Here is a 25,244-nt window from a genome sequence, read left to right on the forward strand (position 1 = left end):
CGGAGCGGTACCTATTTATCTACTTGCACTTTGACGTGCTTTTGAACTGCTAGGTTGGCAGGAGCTGGGATAGAGCAATGGGAGCTCACCCCGTCGCAGGGATTCGAACTGCCAACCTTCTGATCTGCAAGCCCTAGGCTCAGTGGTTTAGACCATAGCCAAGTGTCTTTGTAGGCTTGCCTAAACAAAAGTGTATTAGCAGATACCTTAAAAAGTACAGTGAATGTGCCTGCCTGATATCAATAAGCAGGGAGTTCCAAAGTGTGGGTGCTGCTACACCAACAAATCAATTTCTTGCAAATGCAGAATGACTATTACATTCTGCTTGCAACAGTGTCAGTTTTGCAGACTGAGAGCAGCTAAGTTAGCATATGTGGAGTAAGATGATCTTGCAGGTAAACTGGTTAGGGCTCTTTTGTTACTCCAATGCATTTTTTTTCCTGAATTCAAAGTGATTCAGATCCATAGCAAACATTTCTTTCTGTCCTTCCTAGAATACCCACTGTCACTGCCTCCCGTTTCCCTCCACTTTTGAAACTGCAAAATGTGACTTTGCTCTTGAAAGCCATTAAGGAGAGATAATATTTCATTCAGGTGAGCATTGCCTTTCCGCTTGAAGGGGGCGGGGGACCACCATTGTGAGCTTAGTACAGAATTTAATTTGATGTATATCTGCAGGAAGTAAGCCTGACATAAAAATAAAAAATAAAAATATTTTTTTTAAAAAAAGTAAGAGCTCACAGCTGGGTTCAATATGGGATTTGACACTGTTTTCCTCTAAGCTCTTTACCAAATGGGTACACTTTCTGAAATAGCCACATGTCCACCTTATTATGGTCTTTCCTGGAAAAAGCAACAACCCCGAAATACCTTTAATCTGAAATATGACATTCACACGCACACTTTGCAAAAGAGCTGACAAAATATGAATGGTTTTATTTACCGTGTGCGTGCGGTTTTATTAAAAGCTGGGCTTCTCGTCAAAGCACTGCTGTTAAGTCGTGTGCCATCAGTGTGCACTGTTCTTCATTAACACAGGCAGGATATCAAAGCAAAATGCATACAAACACATAAATGGAGAGAAATTTGAGGGCTGAGCTGTAATCTGCACAATGGCAGTGGCTAAGGATCACCACCAGTGATAAAGGAATTAAGATCTGGGCTGCAGAACCAGAACTTGGAACAAGCTCTTGGTGGCTTAAGCATCAAGATTGAAAAAGTTTGCGCTAGCCATTAGCCACAGAGTGGACTGGAATGAATGGTCACAATCATTCATATCCAGCCAGACAAGCCAGCCAGCTGTGGACAAAATGGAATATTTCTCGTTGGTTATGGGAAGATGTGCCATAGGCCAGTTTATAAAGCTGGTATGGGGTCAATGTGCTCCCCACCCCCACATTCCCATCACCCTCCAGCTTGCAAAATCCAAGAAATATATCTCCAGAACACAAACTGTTTCTGTCATTTGGAATTCTGTTTCAGTGAATCTATCTGGTACAACAGAACCTCAGAGTCTGGCTTAAAATCTGGCAGAAATGGATTTTGTCAGTATTTCTACCCAGTATGTGATGCCCTCTTGAAGATGCAGTGAGCACCCCAAACATCAGCCATAGTAAGCATTACGCCTGGTTAGGCCAACATTTAAGAACAGGCCTACAAAGGCCTCCCGTTCCCATCTGGCTGACGTCTTCTGGGCCTTTTCCATAGAGTTCTTTATCCACCCCTTATCAGCCCCTTATCCCTTTCAAACATCTGGTGCTTGAGCTCCATCAGTGGCTCCTGCCTCCTGCCTCAGTTGTTTTCATGCCAGAGCATTGAACATCTTGTAGTATCAAGGAGGACACCAGCCAAAGCACCAGCTTCCAGAGGGGACACCGATCCAGTTTTCCCATTGTCAGCACAATTCCTCCAAGCGAGAGCTAATCCAGTGACATGCTTGTCTGATGGGCTTCTTGCCATCCGTGTACATAGACAGAGGCATGACCTGAGGCTTTGGGCCATTCCAAGTGGTACTAACGAAACCTTCCTAGCCAGAACTCTACCAGGCAACTCTGGGCATTGTTTGGGTCTGCCAGAGCCAGGAAAGAGAAGCTTCTGCAAAATCATTATCCAGGAAAGCTAACAGCAGGGGCCAAACAAAGCATTAGTGGAGATCCAAAGCAGCTAGTAAAGTATTTTAAAAATGGAATAGGAACCTAAACTTTTCTGAAAAAAATGGTGTCGACCAAAACAGTATTCATCATATAATCAAGCTGGCATGTCTGGATGGGTTATTCATCCCATTCTCCAAACTGGGCATGAGACAGGACCAGCCAAAAATGGCGCCTCCTCATTCCATGCACGGAAGAGGCCTTTGCTCAGTGGTAGAGTATCTGCAGGGTAATGCCAACTGTAAGGAAGGGGAAATGGCACAACAGGGGGTTTTTTGGCTATGGAAGTGTGTAGGGCATATATCAGGGCTTGGGGGCAGTATAAGGTTTTTTAAAAAAATAAATATTTGCCCTAAGGCTTCCGATAAGAAGTTTGCAAGGCGATTGATTGCACTTCATCCCACCTCCTCAGGCAGTCATTACCCAACCTTTTCCTTGGCTCTCTGAACCCTCTAAAAACACCAAGGCCTCTCTCAATAGACCTTTGGAAAGAATCCCCATTGATTTTGGGTTCTGTGCTATTTCCAAGTGCTCACCTAGAATACATTCATGTGATTCTTTAAAGGCTGAAATGATCAAATTAAACTCAGCGCTCATTAACACTTGCCTTTCTAGGCACAGTTCGAGGTTCTCCAGGTCCTCGTCTGAGCTGTTGCTGTTGTTATTGTTTGTTCTGGTGCTTTCCCCAGGAAAACCCGGGTTTTACCACTGGGTTGCTGTTTGCTCCAATTTGGTGGTAAAATGTGGGTTTCCTTGGGGAAATGCTGCCAGGACAAAACACACACACACACACAAAAACACACACCTGTTTGGAAACAGACCTGGAAGGTCTGGACCTGTCCCTTGAAAGCATGGAGCAAAAGTAAGGGCTTATCAACACTGACCTTTCCTATACTCTTTCCAGGCATGGTCCGCAATTTAAAGCTCTCTGTTCAAGTACTTTTAATTTTTTTCGCACTAGAGCTTTCCTGGCAAAAACCCACTCTTTAAATCCCAATCGGAGCAAACGTCAATCTGAGGAAAATCTGAACTGATGTTTGCTCTGATTCAGCTTTAATGAGCAGGTTTCTGTGGGGGAATATCTGGGCAAAAAGAAAAAGAAAAACCCACAAGCAGGGCATAAGGTAAATGCGGATAAGCCCTAAATGTGAACGAATCCATAGTTCATTAGTTCAGCTGTTTCATTCTTTGTGTCCACTAGATGGCATGAGGAAATCATTCTCTTCATAAGAATGCACTCCCGACTTCCTGCTTTGACTGCCTTTCAAATCTGCAGACTTATTAAAGACAGATTGAGTGTGAATAGAACAATCTATTTTGCTTTTCAAAATTTTAATTCGTTTTCCTGAAAACTGTAAGGTTCCCCAAAAAATTATGAACAAACCAATCACATGAGATATGATTATATGCAACACATAACATCTAAAGCTGTTTATGCTGAGTGTATATTGACACGTGAGAGAATAAGGGCAATCATCCAATGAAATAAAAGGTGATCTAACTCACTAATCTATCAGCTGCATTTGCAGGCGTCTAAAATAAAGACTCAGTGGCAGGGCAACTGCTTTGCATGTGTAAGTTCCCAGGTTCAATCCTCTTGTCCATGGGTCAGCAAACTTTTTCACCAGGGGGCCAGTCCACTGTCCCTCAGACCTTGTGGGGGGGCCGGACTATATTTTTTTTTTTGGGGGGAGAACAAATTCCTATGCCCCACAAATAACCCAGAGATGCATTTTAAATAAAAGCACACATTCTACTCATGTAAAAACATGCTGATTCCCAGACCGTCCGCGGGCTGGATTTAGAAGGCGATTGGGCCAGATCTGGCCCCCGGGCCTTAGTTTGCCTACCCATGCTCTCGTCAGCTGGACTCCTGTAGAGAAGGGCATCCCAATGCTGTATCCCATTTGTGGACCACACAGTCTTGAGATCATTTTCCCTATTGCAAATCCAAGAGCGATACCAACAGAAATGTCATTGGCAGGTGGTGTTGATGGAAACAGCAGATGCTCTTTCGCTCATTTCCCCTTTGAAAAATCCCTAGCTTACCAGCTCAAGAAGAAAACCTGGTACAATTGAATTAAGTAACACTGGCAATTTCCTTTTGGACTTTTACAAGGACATATTTAATAATAAAAATAACATTTTAAATAAATAAATGTAAGCTCTTCAACAACAACAGTTTCGACCAAGTATCTGTGAGTAATAGCCTGGATTCAAAAACAGAGTTACATAAACTTAAAGCTTTGCTTGAGGGGTATTGAATATACTAGGGCCAAGGCTGCATCATAAATGTACACAAGTACTCAATGTACTTTGCTTTTTAATACTAGAAAATGAAAGGGGATAAAAAGGAGGAGAACTCCTTTAGATCAGACTAAACCTCCACCTAATACAACATCCTGCCCCAATGTTTTATGAAAGTCCTTGAGGTCAACACCTCTCTCTGGGCGGCTTCCAACTGAACATTAAAAGCAACACAGTGTCAGACATTAAAAACTTCCCTAAACAGGGCCACCTTCAGTTGTCTTTTAAAAGTAAAATAGTTGTTTATTGCCTTGACATCTGCTGGGAGGGCGTTCCACAGGGTGGGCACCACTACCGAGAAGACCCTCTGCCTGGTTCCCTGTAACCTCACTTCTCACAGCGACGGAACCACCAGAAGGCCCTCGGTGCTGGACCTCAGTGTCCAGGCTGGATGATGGGGGTGGAAATGCTCCTTCAGGTATTTGCCATTGTTTGCCACCTCAAGCAACTGGTGAAAAGAAGTCTGCTGCCTCTTAATTAGAGCCAAGTGGACCCACCCTACAGGAACCTGTGTGATCCACAATTGCAGATTATGTATATATCGGAAACATTTATACATCATCTTTTATAATGAATGTTAAGTAGTATTGGGCCTCATATAGATCCTTTTGTGTATGGTGGGGGGTCATCTTTGGGTTGCATTAGTCTAAACAGAATTAGATGACGAGGATGACAATGATGCAATACAACAAGAGAAATCCAAGCTGCCACCAGAGGGCACTTCATACTAAGTTGTCACTTCATATTACTAAATTAAAGGAAAGGAATGGGGATTGTGATTCTTCATGGAAATACTGGAAGGTATTCAGTGCAAAGGTTGCAGCATTTGTGGCTTTTTAGTTTGGGAAGAGGTGAGTAAGAGGTGCAAGGTGTGGAGCAAGTAAGTAGATAAAAGTTTGTTTGTTTTTTCCTCCCTCCCTCCTTCACAATACATTGGGAACATTGAAGCTGAATGTTGGAAGGGTGAAGACAGATAAAATGCTGATTCACACAGTGCATAGTTTTGGAACTCATCTCCTGCAGGAGGCAGTGATGACCACCTATATGGACAGCTTGAAAAAATAATTGAACAGATTCATGGAGGAAAAGGCTATCAATGGCTACTAACCAAGATGTCTACGTTCTTCCCCCATTGCCAGAGGCAGTAGTCATTCAGAATATGAGTTGCTGGAAATTGCAGGAGCAGAGAGTATGTTTCTGCTCAGATCCTGCTTACAGGTTTCCCACAGGCATCTGACTGGCCCCTGCGAGTACATAATGCTGGTCTAGGTGGACCTTTGGCCTGATCCAGCAAGACTGTTCTCGTGCTGTTATGATTTTACTAGGCAGCACTTTGTCATTTTAGCATGCTCATTAGCACATGCTAATGCAACCCAGAACTCTCTTGTTTCCTATGTTGCTATAGTACTGCAGACGTTTGCGCCATAAATTGAGCTGCACAGCTTCTCAAGCCAATGTGTTGTGGGCTTCAATGTTCCAGCAAGAAGCACTCAGCTGGCAGCGCACCAGGAATAATATGTACACTGAGGGTGGTGCTGCAGCCTTATGAAAACCTTGGACCAGCGAGAGTTTTATATGTATTTTAAAATAACATTAATGTGCATTGAACAACCACCAGAGACTGGCTTGGCTTTCAAAAAAGAAAAAAGAAAAAAGGTGGCTAGAGCTAACATAAATATCTCTGCACATATTATTCAAGAGACTTTGTAACACCTCAGTTACTTGGCCCATGGCCCGCTGTTCAGTTGTTAGACACAAAGGAGTGAGGCATTTTCACTCTGGAATAGGACACGAGCTGATGCCTGTTCCTCCAGCCTTGCTGAATCCATGGTGCAAACAGGAACAGAGTAACCGCAAATGCCAGGTGACTTGTCTTCGACTCTCCCTCCAAATGGATGACTTGGTGAGAGACCGCCACCACCTCATTTTTCTCTTGACGAAACTGCCCTCCAGTATACTGCAAGGAAACAGCCTTCTGGTTTCCAGCTTACACCATAAAGCATTGTAACTGGCAGCTCTTGGATATGAAATCCTGTTTGGCTCTCTGGGTGCTATACTTACATGTGTGCAGCCACGAAGAGTTCTCAGGCTCCTTGTGTGAACCAAACCATCAATTTGTAGTCTCCTTCCAGGTGCTCTAAACATCTCTCTGCACCCTGTGACAGGGAGCTAAACTTCTGCCAAGGACACCCAAGGCAAGTTTGCACCCAAAGCTTTTAAAAACAGACGCATGATTTTCAGCTGGCAGGCTTATGAAAAAGTCAGAAATTACTGGGTAAAAAAATATGTTTAAAATATAGGGCGGGGGGACCGACTGAAATTAATGCACCTAAGTTTGTCATATCTGCTCATTTCAATGAGTCTGCTTTGAGTATTGACTAACACCAGAGACAACACGTAGAATATATGATTTGCTACTCCATAACATTAAATCCATTATACATTTTTTAGACTATTTGAAATATGACAAGAACACTTTAACCCAGGGAAAAGGAGCATTTTTTCAGCCTGAGGGCCACATTCCCTTCTGGATAACCTTCCAAGGGCCACATGGTTAGGGACAGAAAGACCAAAGGCAAACATGCGTGGAGCAATGAATGGAAATTTTGCATTGGTGTAGTAAACTAGTGTCTATCTCCCATGTATGGGACGCGGGTGGTGCTGTGGGTTAAACCACAGAGCCTAGGACTTGCCGATCAGAAGGTCGGCGGTTTGAATCCCAGTGACGGGGTGAGCTCCCATTGCTCGTCAAAGTGCAAGTAGATAAATAGGTACCGCTCTGGTGGGAAGGTAAACAGCGTTTCCTTGTGCTGCTCTGGTACGCCAGACGCGGCTTAGTCATGCTGGCCACATGACCCAGAAGCTGTACGCCGGCTCCCTCGGCCAATAAAGCGAGATGAGCACCACAACCCCAGAGTCGGCCACAACTGGACCTAATGGTCTGGGATCCTTTTACCTTTTTATCTCCCATGTAGACAAACAAGAACACATTCCAGCCACACAGAAATACTCTGGGTGCAGAATATGGTAAGCAAAATGCCTGGCCTGGGAAGAAGATTATGGTCTGGGCCAGATAGAGAGGTGTTTGCTGTTTGCATAGACTAGAGTCACTAGACCTCAGTCTCACAAGGAAGTGGGTTTCAGTCTCACAGACCTCAGTCTCACAGACCTCAGTCTCACAATGGAAGTAGGATCTAGAAAGAGGAAACTGTTGGAAAATGTGACAGGACACAGGAAGTCTGAGAAAAGAACTTTTCACTTACTGCAAGCCACCTCATGTGAACACACTTGGAACTCTATTTTATTTTTATTTTGCTGAACAAAACTTATAGCCCCCTTAATAATAATAATAATATAAATAGATAGAACAGTATATTCAATGTCCATAAGAAAATCTGGATAGAATCAACAGGATCCAAAAACAAGAAGAGAATAAAATATATTATTAAAAATATAGGTAAAAGTCGACAGAGTTAAAGAACCACTATGCACAATAAAATTACATGTCTGGGTTTAGGATTGCTGAAACAAAAACAAAAAAAGGATTTTTGCAGGCATTGAAAAGAACACAATGAAAGTGCCTGCCTGATATAAATAGGTCTTGCCACTAATCTAAAAGCAACGAGGACTTTATTTAATGAAACAAAACACGTTTCCTCCTATTTGGGTAAGTATAAGATATCCCAGTCCACACTTCCATAGAGTTTTAAAACAAACATAATTCCCACCACCTTCTTGAGTGAATACAGTTGTTGTTTTTTTTGTTTATTCTTGTGGTCTATACATGTAAAATTAGGATGCTGGAAGATTTTACATGGAGGTTTTTAAAGGAGTAGAATGACCAGATTTGTCATCTTGAGACCCTTTATTGTACTGGGGGATTTAAAACACATGATTGCGGAAGCCCCAGACAGTATTTTATGGATTATAAAGTTCCCCTTCATTAAAAAAAAATAAAAATGGGGAAATGTGTGTAGTTAATGTTTGATCAAAGGTGACGGAAACTCAGTTTTCATGATTTTGTTTCAGAAATTACTGCCCTTGATATGAGCGCTCATCAATTTTTATTCTGTAAGTTGAATGGCTTTAAAACTGAATTTTACAAATGTCTTGAAGATGAAGTTCTGCCATGCTTTGATCCACCTCTTTGTTATAATACGTTCTATGAATTCATTTGGATGACCTTGATTTCTTTCATCTCCAGAGAGGGCAGATATATTTTTTCCCCCTAGACCTGCCAAAACTGTTTTCCTTTCCGACACTTTCTGAATTTGGAATTTTCCGCAGCAGAAGTATTATGAACGGGATGTAGTCAGGTGTGGGCAGATTTCAAACGCTGGGGCTCCTCCCCCATTGCCCCAACCCCCAAGACCATAAAACACAACCAGGTGCAAAATTGTGTTGGGGATGATAGAACAAAAGCCCGGTGTCAGATGCTGTTGGTATCTATGCACAGCTTCCCTGTGTGGTGAGCCACTGAACTGCAGGCAGAAACTACTCGGTGAAGTACTCTCAGGCCTTGGTCTGGCTCCATCCATCCTGGTCATTGGATCCTCCTGGGAAGGACAGTTGGTTGGCTCCCTGTTCCAGCTGAGCCTTGCTTAAGCAACAAAGTCTTCCTGAGCTCTGGTGTTCCCCTGTATCATTTGTTGTTCTTCATTCATAGTAATAGAAATAGTAATGCCCTTCAGGATCAAATCAAATGATTGCTCCAGCATTCTTTTCTCACAGTGGCCAACTGGATACCTCTGAGAAGCCAACAAGCATCATTCTCCTGCTTAGGACCTGCAATAGTTGGTATTCAGAGGCACATTACCTTTCACACTGGGGTTAGCGTAATTCACAGTCATCCGGGCTAGTAGCTGTTGATAGCCAATTCATCTTATCTTTTTTTAAAGCCCTCTAACTGTCACTGCAGATGGTGACAGCAGTCATGAAATTAAAAGACGCCTGCTTCTTGGAAGAAAAGCAATGACAAACCTAAACAGCATCTTAAAAAGCAGAGACATCACCTTGCCAACAAAAGTCTGTATAGTTAAAGCTATGGTTTTCCCAGTAGTGATGTATGGAAGTGAGAGCTGGACCATAAAGAAGGCTGATCGCCGAAGAATTGATGTTTTTGAATTATGGTGTTGGAGGAGACTCTTGAGAGTCCCATGGACTGCAAGAAGATCAAACCTATCCAAAGCCCTGGGTGCTCACTGGAAGGACAGATCGTGAAGCTGAGGCTCCAATACTTTGGCCACCTCATGAGAAGAGAGGACTCACTGGAAAAGACCCTGATGTTGGGAAAGATTGAGGGCACAAGGAGAAGGGGATGACAGAGGATAAGATGGTTGGATAGTGTTCTCGAAGCTACCTGCATGAGTTTGACCAAACTACAGGAGGCAGTGGAAGACAGGAGTGCCTGGCGTGCTCCGGTCCATGGGGTCATGAAGAGTCGGACATGACTAAACGACTAAACAACAGCAACAAAAACTTGGTGGCCATCTCTACACCTTGTGATATAGTAATGACCACCAACTTGGATGGCTTTAAAAAAGGATGAGATGTGTTCTGGTTCTTCATGGCTAAACTGGGATGTGAACTCTGATCTTCCAGGTCCTAGTCCAGCTCTCTAACACCACAGCAGCTCTAGCCATTCTTGATATTCAGACTAATATCTCTGAATGTACCAGGCTTTCTTGAATGTAAAATTTGAAAAATAAAATCAGAAAGACTACAGTGACTGAGTTTTTCAAATGTTGAAATGATGTGATGCAATCTTATGGCTGACTCAGTGAACAACTATGTCTGACACAGGATTAAATGGGATCTAGGCTCTTGGATTTGACTGCTGCATTGTAAAAGTCAATTTTGCTGAGGTGCAGGATTTATATTTCCTAAGAAACATGTTAATTAAAAGCAGCCGTGTCCAAACAGAAGCCAAGAAGGAAAAAAGACTGAGAGGAACATTTGGTAGGGGTCTAGCTCAGTCCCTGCTCCTGCCAACCTAGCAGTTCAAAAGCACGTCAAAGTGCAAGTAGATAAATAGGTACCTGTGCTGGTCCCATGGGTTACCCGAGAGGCAAGGTCCAAGTCCAGTCTGTGGACAAAGGTGCAACATGGAGGCAGTCCTTAGTAGATGAAGCTGGGTGCAGGGCAGGGAGTCGGATGAAGTCAGGAACAGGCATGCAAGCAGGGAGCCGGGGCGAGACAGGAGCTCAGGCAGGAAAGCAGGACAGGGTTCAGGCAGGAACTAGCAACCAACAATGTTGCTCCTGCAACTTGGGACTAGGGCTGGCTGACTTTTATCTGCCCCGAGGCATAGGGCGGCCCCAATCCTCTGATGACTCGCCTCTCCTGGCCTGGAGGCGAGCACTCCTCCTGTGGGAACTTAGTTCCCCCCGCCTCTTTGCCCTGAGCCTCTGGAGCTCAGGAGAGGCTGGAGGGTTACCGGACCCAAAGGCAACCTCAGCTTTCTCTGACAGGACTGAGAGTGGAGCACCTGCAGGCAATGGGCCAGAGCAGACTCGGCTGATGCCTGCACCTAAGGATCCAGCACAGGTGAGGACCCTTCAGGCTCATGCCCCAGCCCCAGATCAGCTGGTTTTGGAGGCAGGGAATCCTGTGCAGGCTGGGATCCCTCAGGTTCATCATCCGAGTCCGAATCCCAGGCGGTCACAGACTCTTTGTGATTCCTGCCTTGCAGAGGATTGGACTAGATGACCCTTGGAGTCCCTTTCAACTCTAGAATTCTATGATTCTATGGAATAGCCTTCTGTATTGGTCTGATGCCAGGTTCAGCATCCGAGTGAGGCCATCACAGTACCGCTCTGGCAGGAAGGTATACGGCGTTTCCGTACGCTGCTGTGGTTCGCCAGAAGCAGCTTAGTCCTGCTGGCCACATGACCCGGAAGCTGTATGCTGGCTCCCTCGGCCGATAAAGCGAGATGAGCGCCGCAACCCCAGAGTCGGCCATGACTGGACCTAATGGTCAGGGGTCCCTTTAGCTTTACCTTTAGCCTTCTGCATTCATCTTTACTTATATTTACTCTCAGGAAAGCACTGGATATATTTAATGAATGAGAATATAAAGGTGAATGTAGAATGGGGAAAATTATTGATAAGTATCACACAATGTTTTTGAAACATCTGAATGGTTATATCAATACTATGCTGGATTTGTCAGGAAATTATAAAAGAGAAGCAGAGCCTGCAACAAAATGTTGCAGTGTGGAGTGCTCCTGTTCAGAGTTCCAGACAGCCATGCGCTTTTCCTGGAAACTCCATTCCATTTCTCCTTTCCTTGAGTTCCCAGTCCTCTTCCGGACAGTCATCCAGCAATCCACCACTGCTAAGCATGCTCAGTTCTCATTGAACCTGGGTAGGATATCTTCCCCTAAACTTGGCCCTACAGATGTTTTGGGACTACAATTCCCATCATCCCACTGGTCTTGCTAGCTAAGGATCATGGGAGTTGTAGGCCAAATAACATCTGGAGGGCCGAGTTTGAGGAAGCCTGCCGTAAACAGTTCCCACCCAACAAACACACATATCGAAAGAATTTGGAGTTTTGAAGTTCTCCAGACTTTGAGATTCCCCAAGCTTCTGCATTAATGGTTCTGTCTTGGCTACATACAGATTAGCTATTATTATTATTATCATTATTATTATTACCCCAGTCAGTATACATACTGTATTTGAAATTGATTTTATATATTATTTGTTTTAATTACTTTTATATGTGCAATTTGGTTTACATGTGATATGTATGTCTGTCTGTCTGTCTGTCTATCTATCTATCTATCTATCTATCTATCTATCATCTCTATATTTATCTATCATTACTAGGTGATGCTTCATAGGAAGCAATTCATAAATGGCATTATTATTATTACTATTGTTGTTGTTGTTGAATGTATGAATCACCATTCTCAAGGCAATTTACAATCCTAAACTAAAAACAACAACAGCTAAAGATGGATTTTAAAAGAATACAAATAAACATCCAAGCCAGAGACCTAAAAGCAAAACAAAAAACCCAAGTTTCCACCCAGTTGTAAAAGTTTGTCAGAACAATAACGTCTTCCATGCTTTGCTTTGCTTTGCTTTGCTGTTGTTTTTTAAGTACAGAGTGTGGGAGCCTGTTGTTTGATACAGTGGTGCCTCGCAAGATGAAATTAATTCGTTCCGCGAGTTTTTTCGCCTAGCAAATTTTTCGTCTTGCGAAGCACGAAATCCCATAGGAATGCATTGAAATTCAATTAATGTGTTCCTATGGTAAAAAAAGTCCAAACAAAGCCAAATTTGGTACAACAAGAGTTTATTAAGTGCTCTTTAAAGTCACACATACTGTAAAGAGCATTTCAAAAATTGAAGGAACAATAAATTAAGTTTCTAAACATGACAGAAAAACATTTAAAAATCAACAAAGTGTACAGTACATTTTCTAAGACTCTGGGGAACAACTCGAAGAAGGTTCCTCTTCCACTCTTTGCTTCTTGCTGAAGAACCTGTCCATGGTCTGCTGCTTCATCCGCCTTTTCAGCACCTCCCTGAAAGACGACATGACCCTCGTATCAAAAGTGGTCGCAAGGTCACGTGTCAGGTCCTTGTCAGGGTGGTGCCGCTGTGCAAAAGCCTGCACATCTTTCCACTTCTGGCAAATGTCCCTCAGTTCTTTGGAGACCTGCTGTGGAACGTAGCCCTCCGTCGTCACAACCTCCAGGAACTTCGCTGCAAAGTCTTCAGCCACAGGAACATCAGAACTGGCAGCCTCTCCATGCCTGACCACGCTGTGGATTCCAGATCTTGTCTTGAACCGGTCAAACCAGCCTCTTCCTGCCTTGAAGACTTCTGGCTCGCCTGAGGTTCCTGGCTGTTCCCGGATGAGGTCTGCGTGCAAGGCCTTGGCCTTCTCACAAATGACGGCCTCAGTCACTGTGTCCCCTGCATGCTGCTTCTCTTCTAACCAGATGAGCAGCAACTTCTCCACCTCCTCCAGAACAGCTGGGCGGTTCTTCACGATCCTGGTGACTCCCTTGGCTGCATCATTCGCAAGGATCTTCTCCCTCATCTTCAGGATGGTCCCGATGGTCGATGGATTCCTCCCATACTCCCTGGCGAGGTCTGTCACACGCATTCCACCGTCGTGCTTCCGGATGATCTCCTTCTTCATTTCCAGCGTAAACTTCGCCTTCTTCCCCTCGCTGGCCTCTGCAGCAGCAGTCTTCTTGGGTCCCATGGCAGCACAGCTCCTACCTTCGCAACCACCCCCCCCCAAAAAAAATCAGTGCTTCACATCCAAAAAATTCAAAAGCACCCAGCCACCCACCACACAGAAATTCAAACCCAGAATTTTTTTTTAAAAAAAAACAGCAGAGTGGCCCAATGGTCACAGAAAATCATAAAAATGCAGAAAAAACACACACAAGCTTCCAGATTCTTGCACACCTCTCCCCAACACCAAGTCCTTGAATTCCAAACACCCCAACCCAAAATCCAAAACCCCCCCCAAAAAGTTTTAAAAGTTTAACTTACCAAATGGCTGCAAAAGAATTTTGGAAAAGCTTCAAAAATCACCAAAGTCTTCAAAAACCTCAAAAAAGGCTACCACACCGCGTGCTATGAATTGCTCCTCGAAGTCAAGTCGCAACTGCACCTCTTCAAGCAATGCACCCTGGGTATTAACGGTTTTAAGAAAAAGGAAACAAACTTGCAAGACATTTTCGTCTTGCGAAGCAAGCCCATAGGGAAATTCGTCTTGCGAAGCAGCTCAAAAAACGCAAAACCCTTTCGTCTAGCGAGTTTTTCGCCTTGTGAGGCATTCGTCTTGCGGGGCACCACTGTATTAACCTATATGTTATATTGAATACAGAGATAGGTGGAGCTACTCTTTTCAGCTTTGGAAAAAGTTCCCCCGCAGATCTGGATTTCCCATCTGAATGCCTTGCTACCTCTCTGCCACTCATTCCCGGAAGCCGACTCAAACCCATGTCTGAAAGCTGCTCATTTTGCACAGAACTATAAGCTGTCCTCTGTTCAGGGCACATGAGGCCAAAGACCAACAGTCGAGCAGACCAGAAGGCTGACCACCAAAGAGATTAGAAATGAGTTGTTTTGACTCAAACTATCAGTCCATCCACCCCTGCACATTCTGACACTGAACAGAATGTAGCTCAGCGGCAGAGCACATGTTTTGCATGCCAGAAAACAGCAAGTTCAGTCTGTGCCCTCTCCAAATGAAAAACAAAAAGAAATGAAACAATAAAATCTTGGGTGGCTGGCAAGACTTTGGGGCCAAGATCCTGGAGAGCTGCTGCCTATCAGAATAGGCAGGGCTGGGCTGGATTATTCAGCTTCGTCCAACTAAACATTGGGAATAACTTTACAACAGCAAGAGTTGTTTGACCCTGGAACTGACTACCTTGGCCATGGTCTTTCCATCACTGGAGGTTTTTAAACAAAAGCTGGATGGTCATCTGCCAGGGACTCCAGTTTCGATTCCTGCATTGCTCAAGGTTGGACTAGATGACACCTGTAATTCCTTCCAACTCTACACTTCTATTATTCTTTGATTCTATGTGAAAGAAATTGGTTCAGATCCCTTTTTAATTTGAATATACTGGATTCCTACTGCCCAAAGCAGTATGTGAATGTAAGCACATCCTTTAGAATTCACACTCCTCAAATTCACATTCACATTTTGCAATGTAGTTCTCCAACCCCAGCACCCCTAAAAATGCATCACAAAAATACATACATTAATGAGAGATGTATATAAAAATGCATAATTTGGTGAAAGCAACATTTAAAAATGTATCAGTTTAGGAGAAATTGCTTGCAATGGGCAAAATTACATGCAAAATATAGTGGTACCTCGGTTTACGAACTTAAACTGTTCCAGAAGTCTGTTCTTAAACTGAAACCGTTCTTAAACTGAGGTGCACTTTCCCTAATGAGGCCTCCCGTCACCGGTGCCCTTCCACCATTCAGATTCCATTCTTAGACTGAGGTAAAGTTTGCAAACCAGGACACTACTTCCAGTTTTGTGGCGTTCGTAAACTGGATAGTTCGTAAACAGGGCTGTTCTTAAACCGAGGTACCACTGTATGTATATTGGGTGCAATGAGCATTAAAATGCTAACTGATGGAGTGGGACGGGGGTTTGAAAATGGAATAGAAGCAATTTATTCAGAGCAAAAAGCTAAATTGATAGTGAACAATGTGGTGACAGAAGAGTTTAAAATTGAAAAAGGAACACGACAGGGGTGCCCCCTTTCCCCTCTTTTATTTAGCTCAGTCCTGGAGGTGCTTTTGAACATGATTAGGGAGGACCGGTTGGTGCAAGGAATACAGGTCGGAGTGAAACAATATAAACTGAAAGCTTTTGCAGATGACTTGGTTTTGACATTACAGGAGCCAGAATCTAGTACAAAAAGAGTTTTAGAACTGATTCATGAGTTTGGTCGGATGGCGGGATTTAAGCTGAACAAGCAAAAAACCAAGGTTTTGGGGAAAAATTTGACATCTTTAGAAACAGATGGGTTTCAGAAAGAGACAGAATTAAATGTGGTCAAAAAAGTGAAATACCTAGGGGTCAATTTGTCTTCCAAAAATTTGAATTTATTTAAAGATAACTATGAAAAATGTTTTGTGGGACGCGGGTGGCGCTGTGGGCTAAAGCCTCAGCGCCTAGGGCTTGCCGATCGAAAGGTCGGCGGTTCGAATCCCCGCGGCGGGGTGCGCTCCCGCTGCTCAGTCCCAGCGCCTGCCAACCTAGCAGTTCGAAAGCACCCCCGGGTGCAAGTAGATAAATAGGTACCGCTTACCAGCGGGAAGGTAAACGGCGTTCCGTGTGCTGCGCTGGCTCGCCAGATGCAGCTTTGTCACGCTGGCCACGTGACCCGGAAGTGTCTCCGGACAGCGCTGGCCCCCGGCCAATAGATGTGAGACGGGCGCACAAACCCCAGAGTCTGTCAAGACTGGCCCGTTCGGGCAGGGGTACCTTTACCTTTACCTTTATGAAAAATGTTGGTCAGAAGTTAAAAAGGATTTAGAAATTTGGTCAAGATTGAAACTCTCCTTGTTGGGTCGAATTGCAGCTATAAAAATGAATGTATTGCCAAAGATGTTGTTTTTGTTTCAAACCCTACAGATTGTGGACAGAGTGGAATGTTTTGGAAAGTGGCAGAAGGATATTTCTAAGTTTGTCTGGCAGGACAAAAAGCCCAGGATAAAGTTTAAAATTTTAACTGATGCAAAAGAAAGAGGGGGATTTGCCCTGCCGGACTTAAGGCTATATTATGAAGCTGCAGCCTTCTGTTGGATGAAGGATTGGTTACTTTTAGAGAACACTGATGTCCTAGATCTGGAAGGGTTTAATAATTCTTTAGGATGGCATGCATATTTGTGGTACGACAAGGTAAAGACTCACAAAATGTTCAAAAACCATATTGTCAGAAAAGCAATATTTGTTGTCTGGACAAAATACAAAGACTTATTAGAAAACAAGACCCCGAGATGGTTATCACCAATGGAGGCTAAGGCCCGGAAAACCCCCAATATGGAAGCCAGTTGGCCAAAATATTGGGAAATAATAGAAAAAATTGGAGACAATTGGAGGTTGCAGAGCTTGGAGAAATTAAAGGATAAGGTGCAAGATTGGTTACATTATGCTCAAATTCAAGAGGTTTTCAAACTGGACAAAAAAATAGGGTTCCAGGTGGAAAAATCGAAACTAGAGACAGAATTGCTTGAACCAAAGACTAAGGTACTTTCGAGAATGTATAACTTGCTGCTTAAATGGAACACCCAAGATGAGACAGTCAAATCAGCCATGATAAAATGGGCTCAGGATATTGGGTATAACATTATGTTTGAGGACTGGGAAAGGTTATGGACCACCGGAATGAAATTCACGGCATGTAATGCCCTGAAGGAAAATATTATGAAAATGATATATAGGTGGTACATGACCCCAGTCAAGCTTGCAAAGATATATCACCTGTCTGATAATAAATGTTGGAAATGTAAGGAGGCTGAAGGGACATTTTTTCACCTCTGGTGGACCTGTCCAAAAGTGAAGGCCTTCTGGGAAATGATCTATAATGAGTTAAAAAAGGTATTTAAGTATACCTTTCCCAAGAAACCAGAGGCCTTCCTCCTGGGCATTGTCGGCCAGAAAGTGTTAAAGAAGGATAGAACCTTTTTTATGTATGCAACTACAGCAGCAAGAATCCTCATCGCAAAATACTGGAAGACACAAGATCTACCCACACTGGAAGAATGGCAGACGCAATTGATGGACTATATGGAACTGGCTGAAATGACTGGCAGAATCCGAGATTTGGGAGAAGAAACAATCGAAGAGGACTGGAAAAAATTTAAGGACTATTTACAAAAATATTATAAGTTGTATGAATGTTAAGAATTTGCACGATTTGGAAATTTTAGCTTCAGCAATTAGATTTGGTGAAACAGGAAACTAAGTTATAAGTAAGAAAAGGTTGAAATTTAAAGTAATATTATGTTTAACTTAAGGTATAAGTAATTGATAAAAAGTATTTTAAATCTAAAAACGTAATATCTGAAAGGTATAAATAAGATATGAAACAAGGTAATAATTTGCTGATATTTTTATTGTAAAGAACGCAGGGTGAGGAAGATGTGGGGAAGTCCAGTAGGTTGTACAAAAAAGTTTTTGGAAAGTTGGATGTTCTTTTTTTTCTTCTTTTTTCTCTTCTTTTTTCTCTTCTCTTTTTTATTTTTTTTCTTATATCTTTTATGTTTCTGGAATTTGTATTTGAAAAGTGTAATAAAAATATTTATAAAAAAAATGCTAACTAATTTTCTCTTGGATTTTGCTTTTTGATTGCTAATGGATATAGAAATATGGTGAGCTGAAGAATTGGGACAGTTGGGAATGAGAAATAAAAAATTGACAGATTTGTCCATCCCTGAGTTAAAATGCAAAGCAGACTCTGCAAGCCACACACACACACACACACACACACACACACACACATATATATATATATATATATATATATATATATATATATATATCGTATTTTTCACTCCATAAGACACACTTTTTTCCTCCTAAAAAGTAAGAGGAAATGTCTGTGTGTCTTATGGAGCGAATGCATGATCCCTGGATCCAAATTGCCCTGGGGCAAAAAGCAGACCGTGCTTTTATTTTGGTATTGAAAAAAAGCCATTTAGCAACTGATCAGCAAGTGATCGGGTGGGGAGAAAAGGACTCTAGCGATAAAGGAGGCTGCCTGTAAAGACAGCGAACTTGCAAGGAGAGGAGACAGGAAGATTAAAGCAATGAGGAGAGAAATTAGAAGAATAGGAAGAACAAAAAACTGCTCCAGCTAAGGAAAAGACACTAAGGCAAACAAGAGGGAAGGGAGTATTGAAACAAAGCCGCTGAGCAGCTGATCAGCTGATTGGCAAGGGATCGGGAGGGAGATAAGGGACTCTAGACATAAAGGAGGCTGCCTGGGAGGGGGGAGGTAAAAGCACATGGATCCTCAGGATTTTTGCATTGGGTCACCCCAAATTCACCATCAGATCACAAAGCATGTCCATGGCTAGAGCCTGCACCAAAAAAACAACAACAACACATCCACTGTTTCGTGAGGCTGCAGTCGTGCAAAAGCGTGGTTACAAGGCACGGATCCACATTGATCCTCAGGATTTTTGCACTGGGTAACCCCAAATTCCACATGAGAAAACATAGCATGTCCATGGCTACAGCCTGCACCAAACAAATCACACATCCATTGTTTCATGGGGCCGCAATGGTGCAAAAACGTGGTTACAAAGCACAGATCCACATGGATTCTCAGGACTTTTGCATTGAGCTACCCCAAACTCACCGTCAAATCGCATATCATGTCTGTGGCCACAGCATGAACCACAAAAATCATACATCCACTGTTTCGTTCAGAATATTTTTTTCCTTGTTTTCCTCCTCTAAAAACTAGCTGCGTCTTATGGAGCGAAAAATACTGGAGATATATATACACACAGTGGTACCTCGGGTTACATACTCTTCAGGTTACATACGCTTCAGGTTACAGAATCCGCTAACCCAGAAATAGTACCTCAGGTTAAGAACTTTGCTTCAGGATGAGAACAGAAATCGTGCGGAAGCCCCATTAGCTAAAGTGGTGCTTCAGGTTAAGAACAGGTTCAGGTTAAGAACAGACCTCCGGAACGAATTAAGTTCTAAATCCGAGGTACCGCTGAAAATAGCTCTAAGCTGTGCACAGAAAACTGAAGCAAGAACAGACCACTTAAACAAAATATTAGAAAAATACACTGTTACATATAAAAATGTTACACACACACACACACACTTATTTTCTTTCTGACAGACCCTCTCAGCCTCCGAGTTTTCACTCAGGGTCTATCAGACCTCATACAAAGTCTCATAATGAAAAGAGCTACTGGAAATAATTTATATCACCCTAGCCTCTCACTCTAGATTGGCTTTTTATGTGCAGGGCCAAGGTGTATGGTACTTCCTCAGGCTGCCCACAACTTCATCTTATTCAGCTGCACTTTCCACACCCAGTTCCAGGTACAGCAGGTTAACAGATTTCCCAGAGGTCCAAAGGATGTGGAAAGGGCTCCCCCTTCACTCACAGCTCTTTCTTCACCCTCTGTCCTCTCCCTCCATCTTCTTCGATGCTGACTGCTGCTATGACACAGGCATGCATCACAGCCAAGATGGCCTCCTGAAGTTTGACCTCACTTGGTATATAATATCTGAGCCAGAGGAACACTTGCAATCTAAGTCTTCTGAGTGTCATAACTCATCAAGCAATAAAGCAAAGTCAAAAGAATCAGAGCGACAATCGACAAAGCTCTGTGCATCATTAATGAATGATGAGGGCAAGAAGACAGAAGATAACTTTCCATGCATATAATAATGATGGCTTTGCTTGTGATTCTCTGTGTCTCTTCATGTTTAATAAGACGTATTGGAATTAAAAATTTAAAACCTAAGGCCATGAATTCCATAAAAGATGAGGGGGCAAGTTATTCTCTCACCAAAGTTAAGATGTCACCATTACACATTAGATTAAAATAAGGACCTGTATGGAGCACGGAGCACTGCAGACTGGTGCCTGTTGCAACTGGTAGGATGGTAGGTAGGGAGCCCAACAGTAGGTGGCACCAGAGACAGGTAGAGCCAACTAATTCTGGTTTTGCACCCATCCTTCTCTCTGCTGAGTTCTACAAGGAACAGCACTGAGACTAAGGAGGAGAAACCTGACAGGCAGTGCCACCCCCTTGGCTGGTTGTAAGTAAGAAGACGGGCAGGCAGGTGGGGGCTGACTGAGGGTGGACTGAGGTCGGTGGGGCAGTGCCTTACTGGTCTCAGAAAACCAGGCTCCACTAGCTGTTCAAGTAGTACAATGGGATCTGCAATAAGTAGGATGGGAGTTGCAGGTTTCTCAGACCTGGTCACCGAAGGACACACTTTTCTCAATTAAAAATGGAAACGTGATTCCACTCTAGATCTGCTTACTTTTTTTATAATAGTTTAGAAGGCATGGATTTCCTATCTCCTGGGTTTGAAGAAGTCCCCCATTTGAATTGCAGGGCTGTCTGCTACAAACCCAGTTAAACAGTAAAGAACCATCAGAAGGAAACTGCACGGGAAGGTGCACAGCTCACTCTGGTCACAGTCCTCCCCACTATGGCAAGCAGCACAGCATGTCTATTTAAGTTCAAGTAACAATTTCTCATGCATGCATGCAAATGCTATGCAAATATATGTCCTTTTTTGGTGGCTCCTTTTCTCCTTTTGTGGCTGCACTAATTGCTGTTGTCACAGGGTGGTCAGGGAATTCTGTTTGGTGGCATCCCACTACAACAGTGACTTGTACAGCAGTTGTGGTCAGGGAGCAAAAGAAGGGGACTGTTGCAACTCATATTGTGCAAGGACCAGATGCCCTAACTCTCCTCCTCTGTGAAGAATATTTGCAGCCCTTGAGACTTTTTAGTTTGGAGAACCTCTGTCTGGTTGAGTCACTGCAGCATACCAGAATGAAAAAGGGAGAGGCCCAGTGGCAGTGAGGTCAGCATGGTGCAAACACACTGGCAGAAGTGTAGGATTGGATCTGTCAGTTTGTTTGCACCATGCCAACCTCACCTCTGCCATGCCCTTCCATCGCCTACAAATGCCTGCTGGAAAAGGTGCTTAACCAGCTGCCTAAGACTACAAATAAATGAGGCTTGATATGCACCAGTGGTGCGGGGGATAAGTTTGGTTATATGTTTTCTTTTTTCTTTATATTTGTTTTCTTATCTTGAAGATCAGTAAACAACATTGAACTGCCAGATCATTTAGGTAAGGCCCTCTAGGAAATGTAGCCTCCCTGCGAGATGGACTCTGTGGTCCCCAATCTAACCTGGATGCAGTTTAATTCAGTTAAATAAACATGGAGTTTAATCCAGCCTCAATGGAGAAGAAAAAAGAAAAAAACTTTGCAGCTGGCTGAGGTGAATCTCATGATTTTACCTTAATATCTTAGCTATGCCAGGGGACTCCTGGAAAAACCCTTTGGTGTTGTTCTTGGCACTGACCAGTGTGACTCACCCCAAAGCTATGGAGCATCTGCTCATTTCATAAGCACTTTTGCGTCTGCCTTTTATATACACAGCTGGGGACAATTTCTCCTTTTCCATTTAGCACTGCGTCTTTTCATCACAAGCTATTAGCCTTGCTGTTTTGATTGCTTCGGGGACAAGGACATGCAATTCTTTAATACTTATACTTCCAGCACCATCACAACCAAAAGCTTTCGTCAGATGCCCCCAAACAGCAGAAATGTCCCTTTCATCAAATGCTCCAAAGTCGCATTGGAGTAATACCGTGATTAAGGCCAATTAAAATGCGAGGAAATAGCAAGCAAGCCTTCATGGGGTCTCCAAAACTCTTCCATGTGCTGGATGTTTAGCAAAAGCAAAATAAGTGGTGGCAGGGGAAAGAGAGGCAGGAAGGGCCCCTCCAGACATCCTTCTTATTGTGCATTCATGATTATTTGTGTTCACAGTGCTGTTGGGGCAGTCCTATGTGAGCCCGCTTTCAAAACTATTTGCATCTGCAATAGTTTCAGAGCAGGCACACTCCATCCTTCACAATCAGTGCATGTCCCAGAACTTCCTTCTGAAATACTGTAACTTCTGAAACCACAGATGTTCTGGTTCACTTTCATTCTGCTTCTGTTGTGCTCTAGCTCCTGGGGCACCAATAATGTGGCAGCATCAGAGAAGCATTGCAGAATGAAGTAAAGCAGAATATATTCAGCACTCAGTCACTATTATTGTGTTGCAGACACAGAAGACAAACTCCATTAGCTAAAGTGGTACCTCAGGTTAAGAACAGTTTCAGGTTAAGAACAGACCTCCAGAACAAATTAAGTTCGTAACCTGAGGTACCACTGTACTGATTGGGCATCCTGATAAGGTATCTTATTAGAGTGCAGTGATTGAATGGGTATAAAAGGAATATACCCAAATGTATTACTAATAAGTAATATATATGATTGTATGAATGTTCTCTGACTCTCAGTATTCCAGTGCTAAACCACTGTACGCCAATTTCTCTTGGATTAGATTCTCCCCCTCCCCACAGCCAAAACAAGGAAATGTTTTATTATAGAAACAGTGGTACCTCAGGTTACAGACACTTCAGGTTACAGATGCTTCAGGTTACAGACTCCGCTAACCCAGAAATAGCACCTCGGATTAAGAACTTTGCTTCAAGATGAGAACAGAAATCGTGCGGTGGCGGCACGGCAGCAGCGGGAGGCCCCATTAGCTAAAGTGGTACCTCAGGTTAAGAACAGTTTCAGGTTAAGAACAGACCTCCATAACGAATTAAGTACTTAACCCTAGGTACCACTGAATGTCAATTCTCCCATTTCCCTGCAAAACAGTTGCAAAATAATAATTCTTTTTACTTCTTAATTTTATTCTTTAGTTTCAAAAAATACCTATAACATCCCCACATACACCCACACCCAGATATGTTCTATGCATGTACAAGGCAACTAATGCAATCAAACATTAAGTAAGTTTGTCAATACTTTAGAATTGGTTACATCAGTTAGGTCTGTTTCTACTCTCCATCTTAACAGATGGTCCCAGAGTGAACCATGGGGAGCTGGTAGTGAGAGAACAACATTGCCCATTCCAGTGTATCGAATAGACATGGACCATGTATTGGTCTTGGTGTTCCTAATTAGATTTTTCACCTACTGGAGGACTCCTGAAAGATAAGGGTAGAGCGGGAGATGACAGAGGTCCTTTTGGTCATATTTGCACCTTGTGACTCCAAGACAATAGGGGAACTGCTTGCCAGATGAAAAGCAGATTCATTCCTCCCCACTGGCTCTGATGAAGAGTAATTTGCATGCTGTCTGTAACACCACTGGTCAGAGGGAATTGGTTTCCCATCTAAGGCAGAACACTCTTAAATCCTTTGCCATTTCCACTGCTATCCATTTGATTTTAATTAAAGCACTGCCATGAATTATAAAAGAGCAGATCTTCAAAGCCATTAATTACAGCCCCCTTGGTGTCTTTGTGCTAACATTATAATGACAAGTGGGGTGGGGAAAAACACACAGTCTATCAACATGCAGTGGGGGAGATGGCAGCTAGAACTACCCAAGCAGAACTATTATTCTGACATCCTTGGCCTTGGGCTTTCTGATTGGGAGAGGAGGCACATCTCCTGTGAATATGGGCAGACCTGCAAGGGGGATTCGTTCAGTCTGGGAATGGCATCTGCCTGTATGGAGCACCTCTTTGGAAATGGGTCAATCCATGACAGGAATGGGCTCACCTGAGTATTTGGGTTTCCTTCAGTTTTTCAGTTTTCCACCAGTCTTCAGTTCTCCATATTTCCATATCAATTTGCAATTTTTTAAGTCCTCATGAAAATTCACCAGCATTTTATTGGGGATTTCTCCCTATGTATAGCTTTTTTTTTTACAAAACAATTTCCCCTAAAAAAAATACATTTTAATAAGTTGTATTCATCAACATATGCATTTTACTCTAATATATACTTTCTTGGGAGGGCAGCGGCTGGAAAACTATGTTGCAAAATTCAGAGAAGCACGAATTTTGTGTTTTCCATCCTATTAAACTGACAACAGATACTACACTTGATCTTAGCCAAAAGGCCGAGAAGTGATGTGTTTTCCATTCTAATATTGATTCGGTAGCTGCAAATTGTTGCTGTTGTTGTTACCCACTCTTCCTATCAAAGAAGCCCAAGGCAGCAAACAACAAACAATTAAAACATCTTTTTTAAAAAAATAATTTTTAACTGGGAAAGTTCTTGACTTAAAAGGCTTGTCTTCAGTAGGTACTAAACAGACAACAGTGATGGTGCCTGTCTAATATTCAGTAGAAGGCATTCCAAAGGTGCCGCAGTGCTACAGACCTAATTCCTACAAAGTGTGGAGCAGACCTCCTGATAAGATGCAAGGGGCCCTCAGCAGCAGAGCAGAGTGGTGGATCATTATCATATATTTATTTATACTCCACCTTTTCCGCTGACAGGGACTCAAAGCAGCTTACAGATAAAAATGAGAACAGCTTAAATATATGAACAGGATGTATTGGGGTGAGAAAATCCTTCAGCTATTGGGCAAGTATTCAGATGAATTAGGCAGGTCCTCCATTAATTGTGAACTGAATCAAATTCCCTACCCAGTTCCGTAATCCATATACATCTTTGCAGAATGAATCTGTGGAAGCAGGAAA

The 25,244-nt window shown here is 43.0% G+C and overlaps 1 protein-coding gene across 1 annotated transcript in view; it reads right to left on the minus strand.

Moving 5' to 3' along the window:
* Positions 1-3,136: 3,136 nt before the first annotated feature.
* Positions 3,137-25,244, minus strand: part of LOC308591485 (tigger transposable element-derived protein 1-like) — a gene marked incomplete at its 3' end in the record, with an annotated part of 500,687 nt that continues 478,579 nt past the window's right edge. The window contains exons 2-3 of the mRNA XM_081202249.1: positions 13,129-13,700; positions 3,137-3,232 (exon numbers count right to left, since the gene is read on the minus strand). Of these exons, the coding sequence (XP_081058375.1) occupies positions 3,137-3,232; positions 13,129-13,683 (651 nt within the window). The 5' untranslated portion in view covers positions 13,684-13,700. The remainder of the gene's footprint in view (positions 3,233-13,128; positions 13,701-25,244) is intronic.

The sequence above is a fragment of the Podarcis bocagei genome (genome assembly GCF_964188305.1).
Source record: "Podarcis bocagei genome assembly, chromosome: 7".
In the NCBI taxonomy this organism is placed as follows: domain Eukaryota; kingdom Metazoa; phylum Chordata; class Lepidosauria; order Squamata; family Lacertidae; genus Podarcis; species Podarcis bocagei.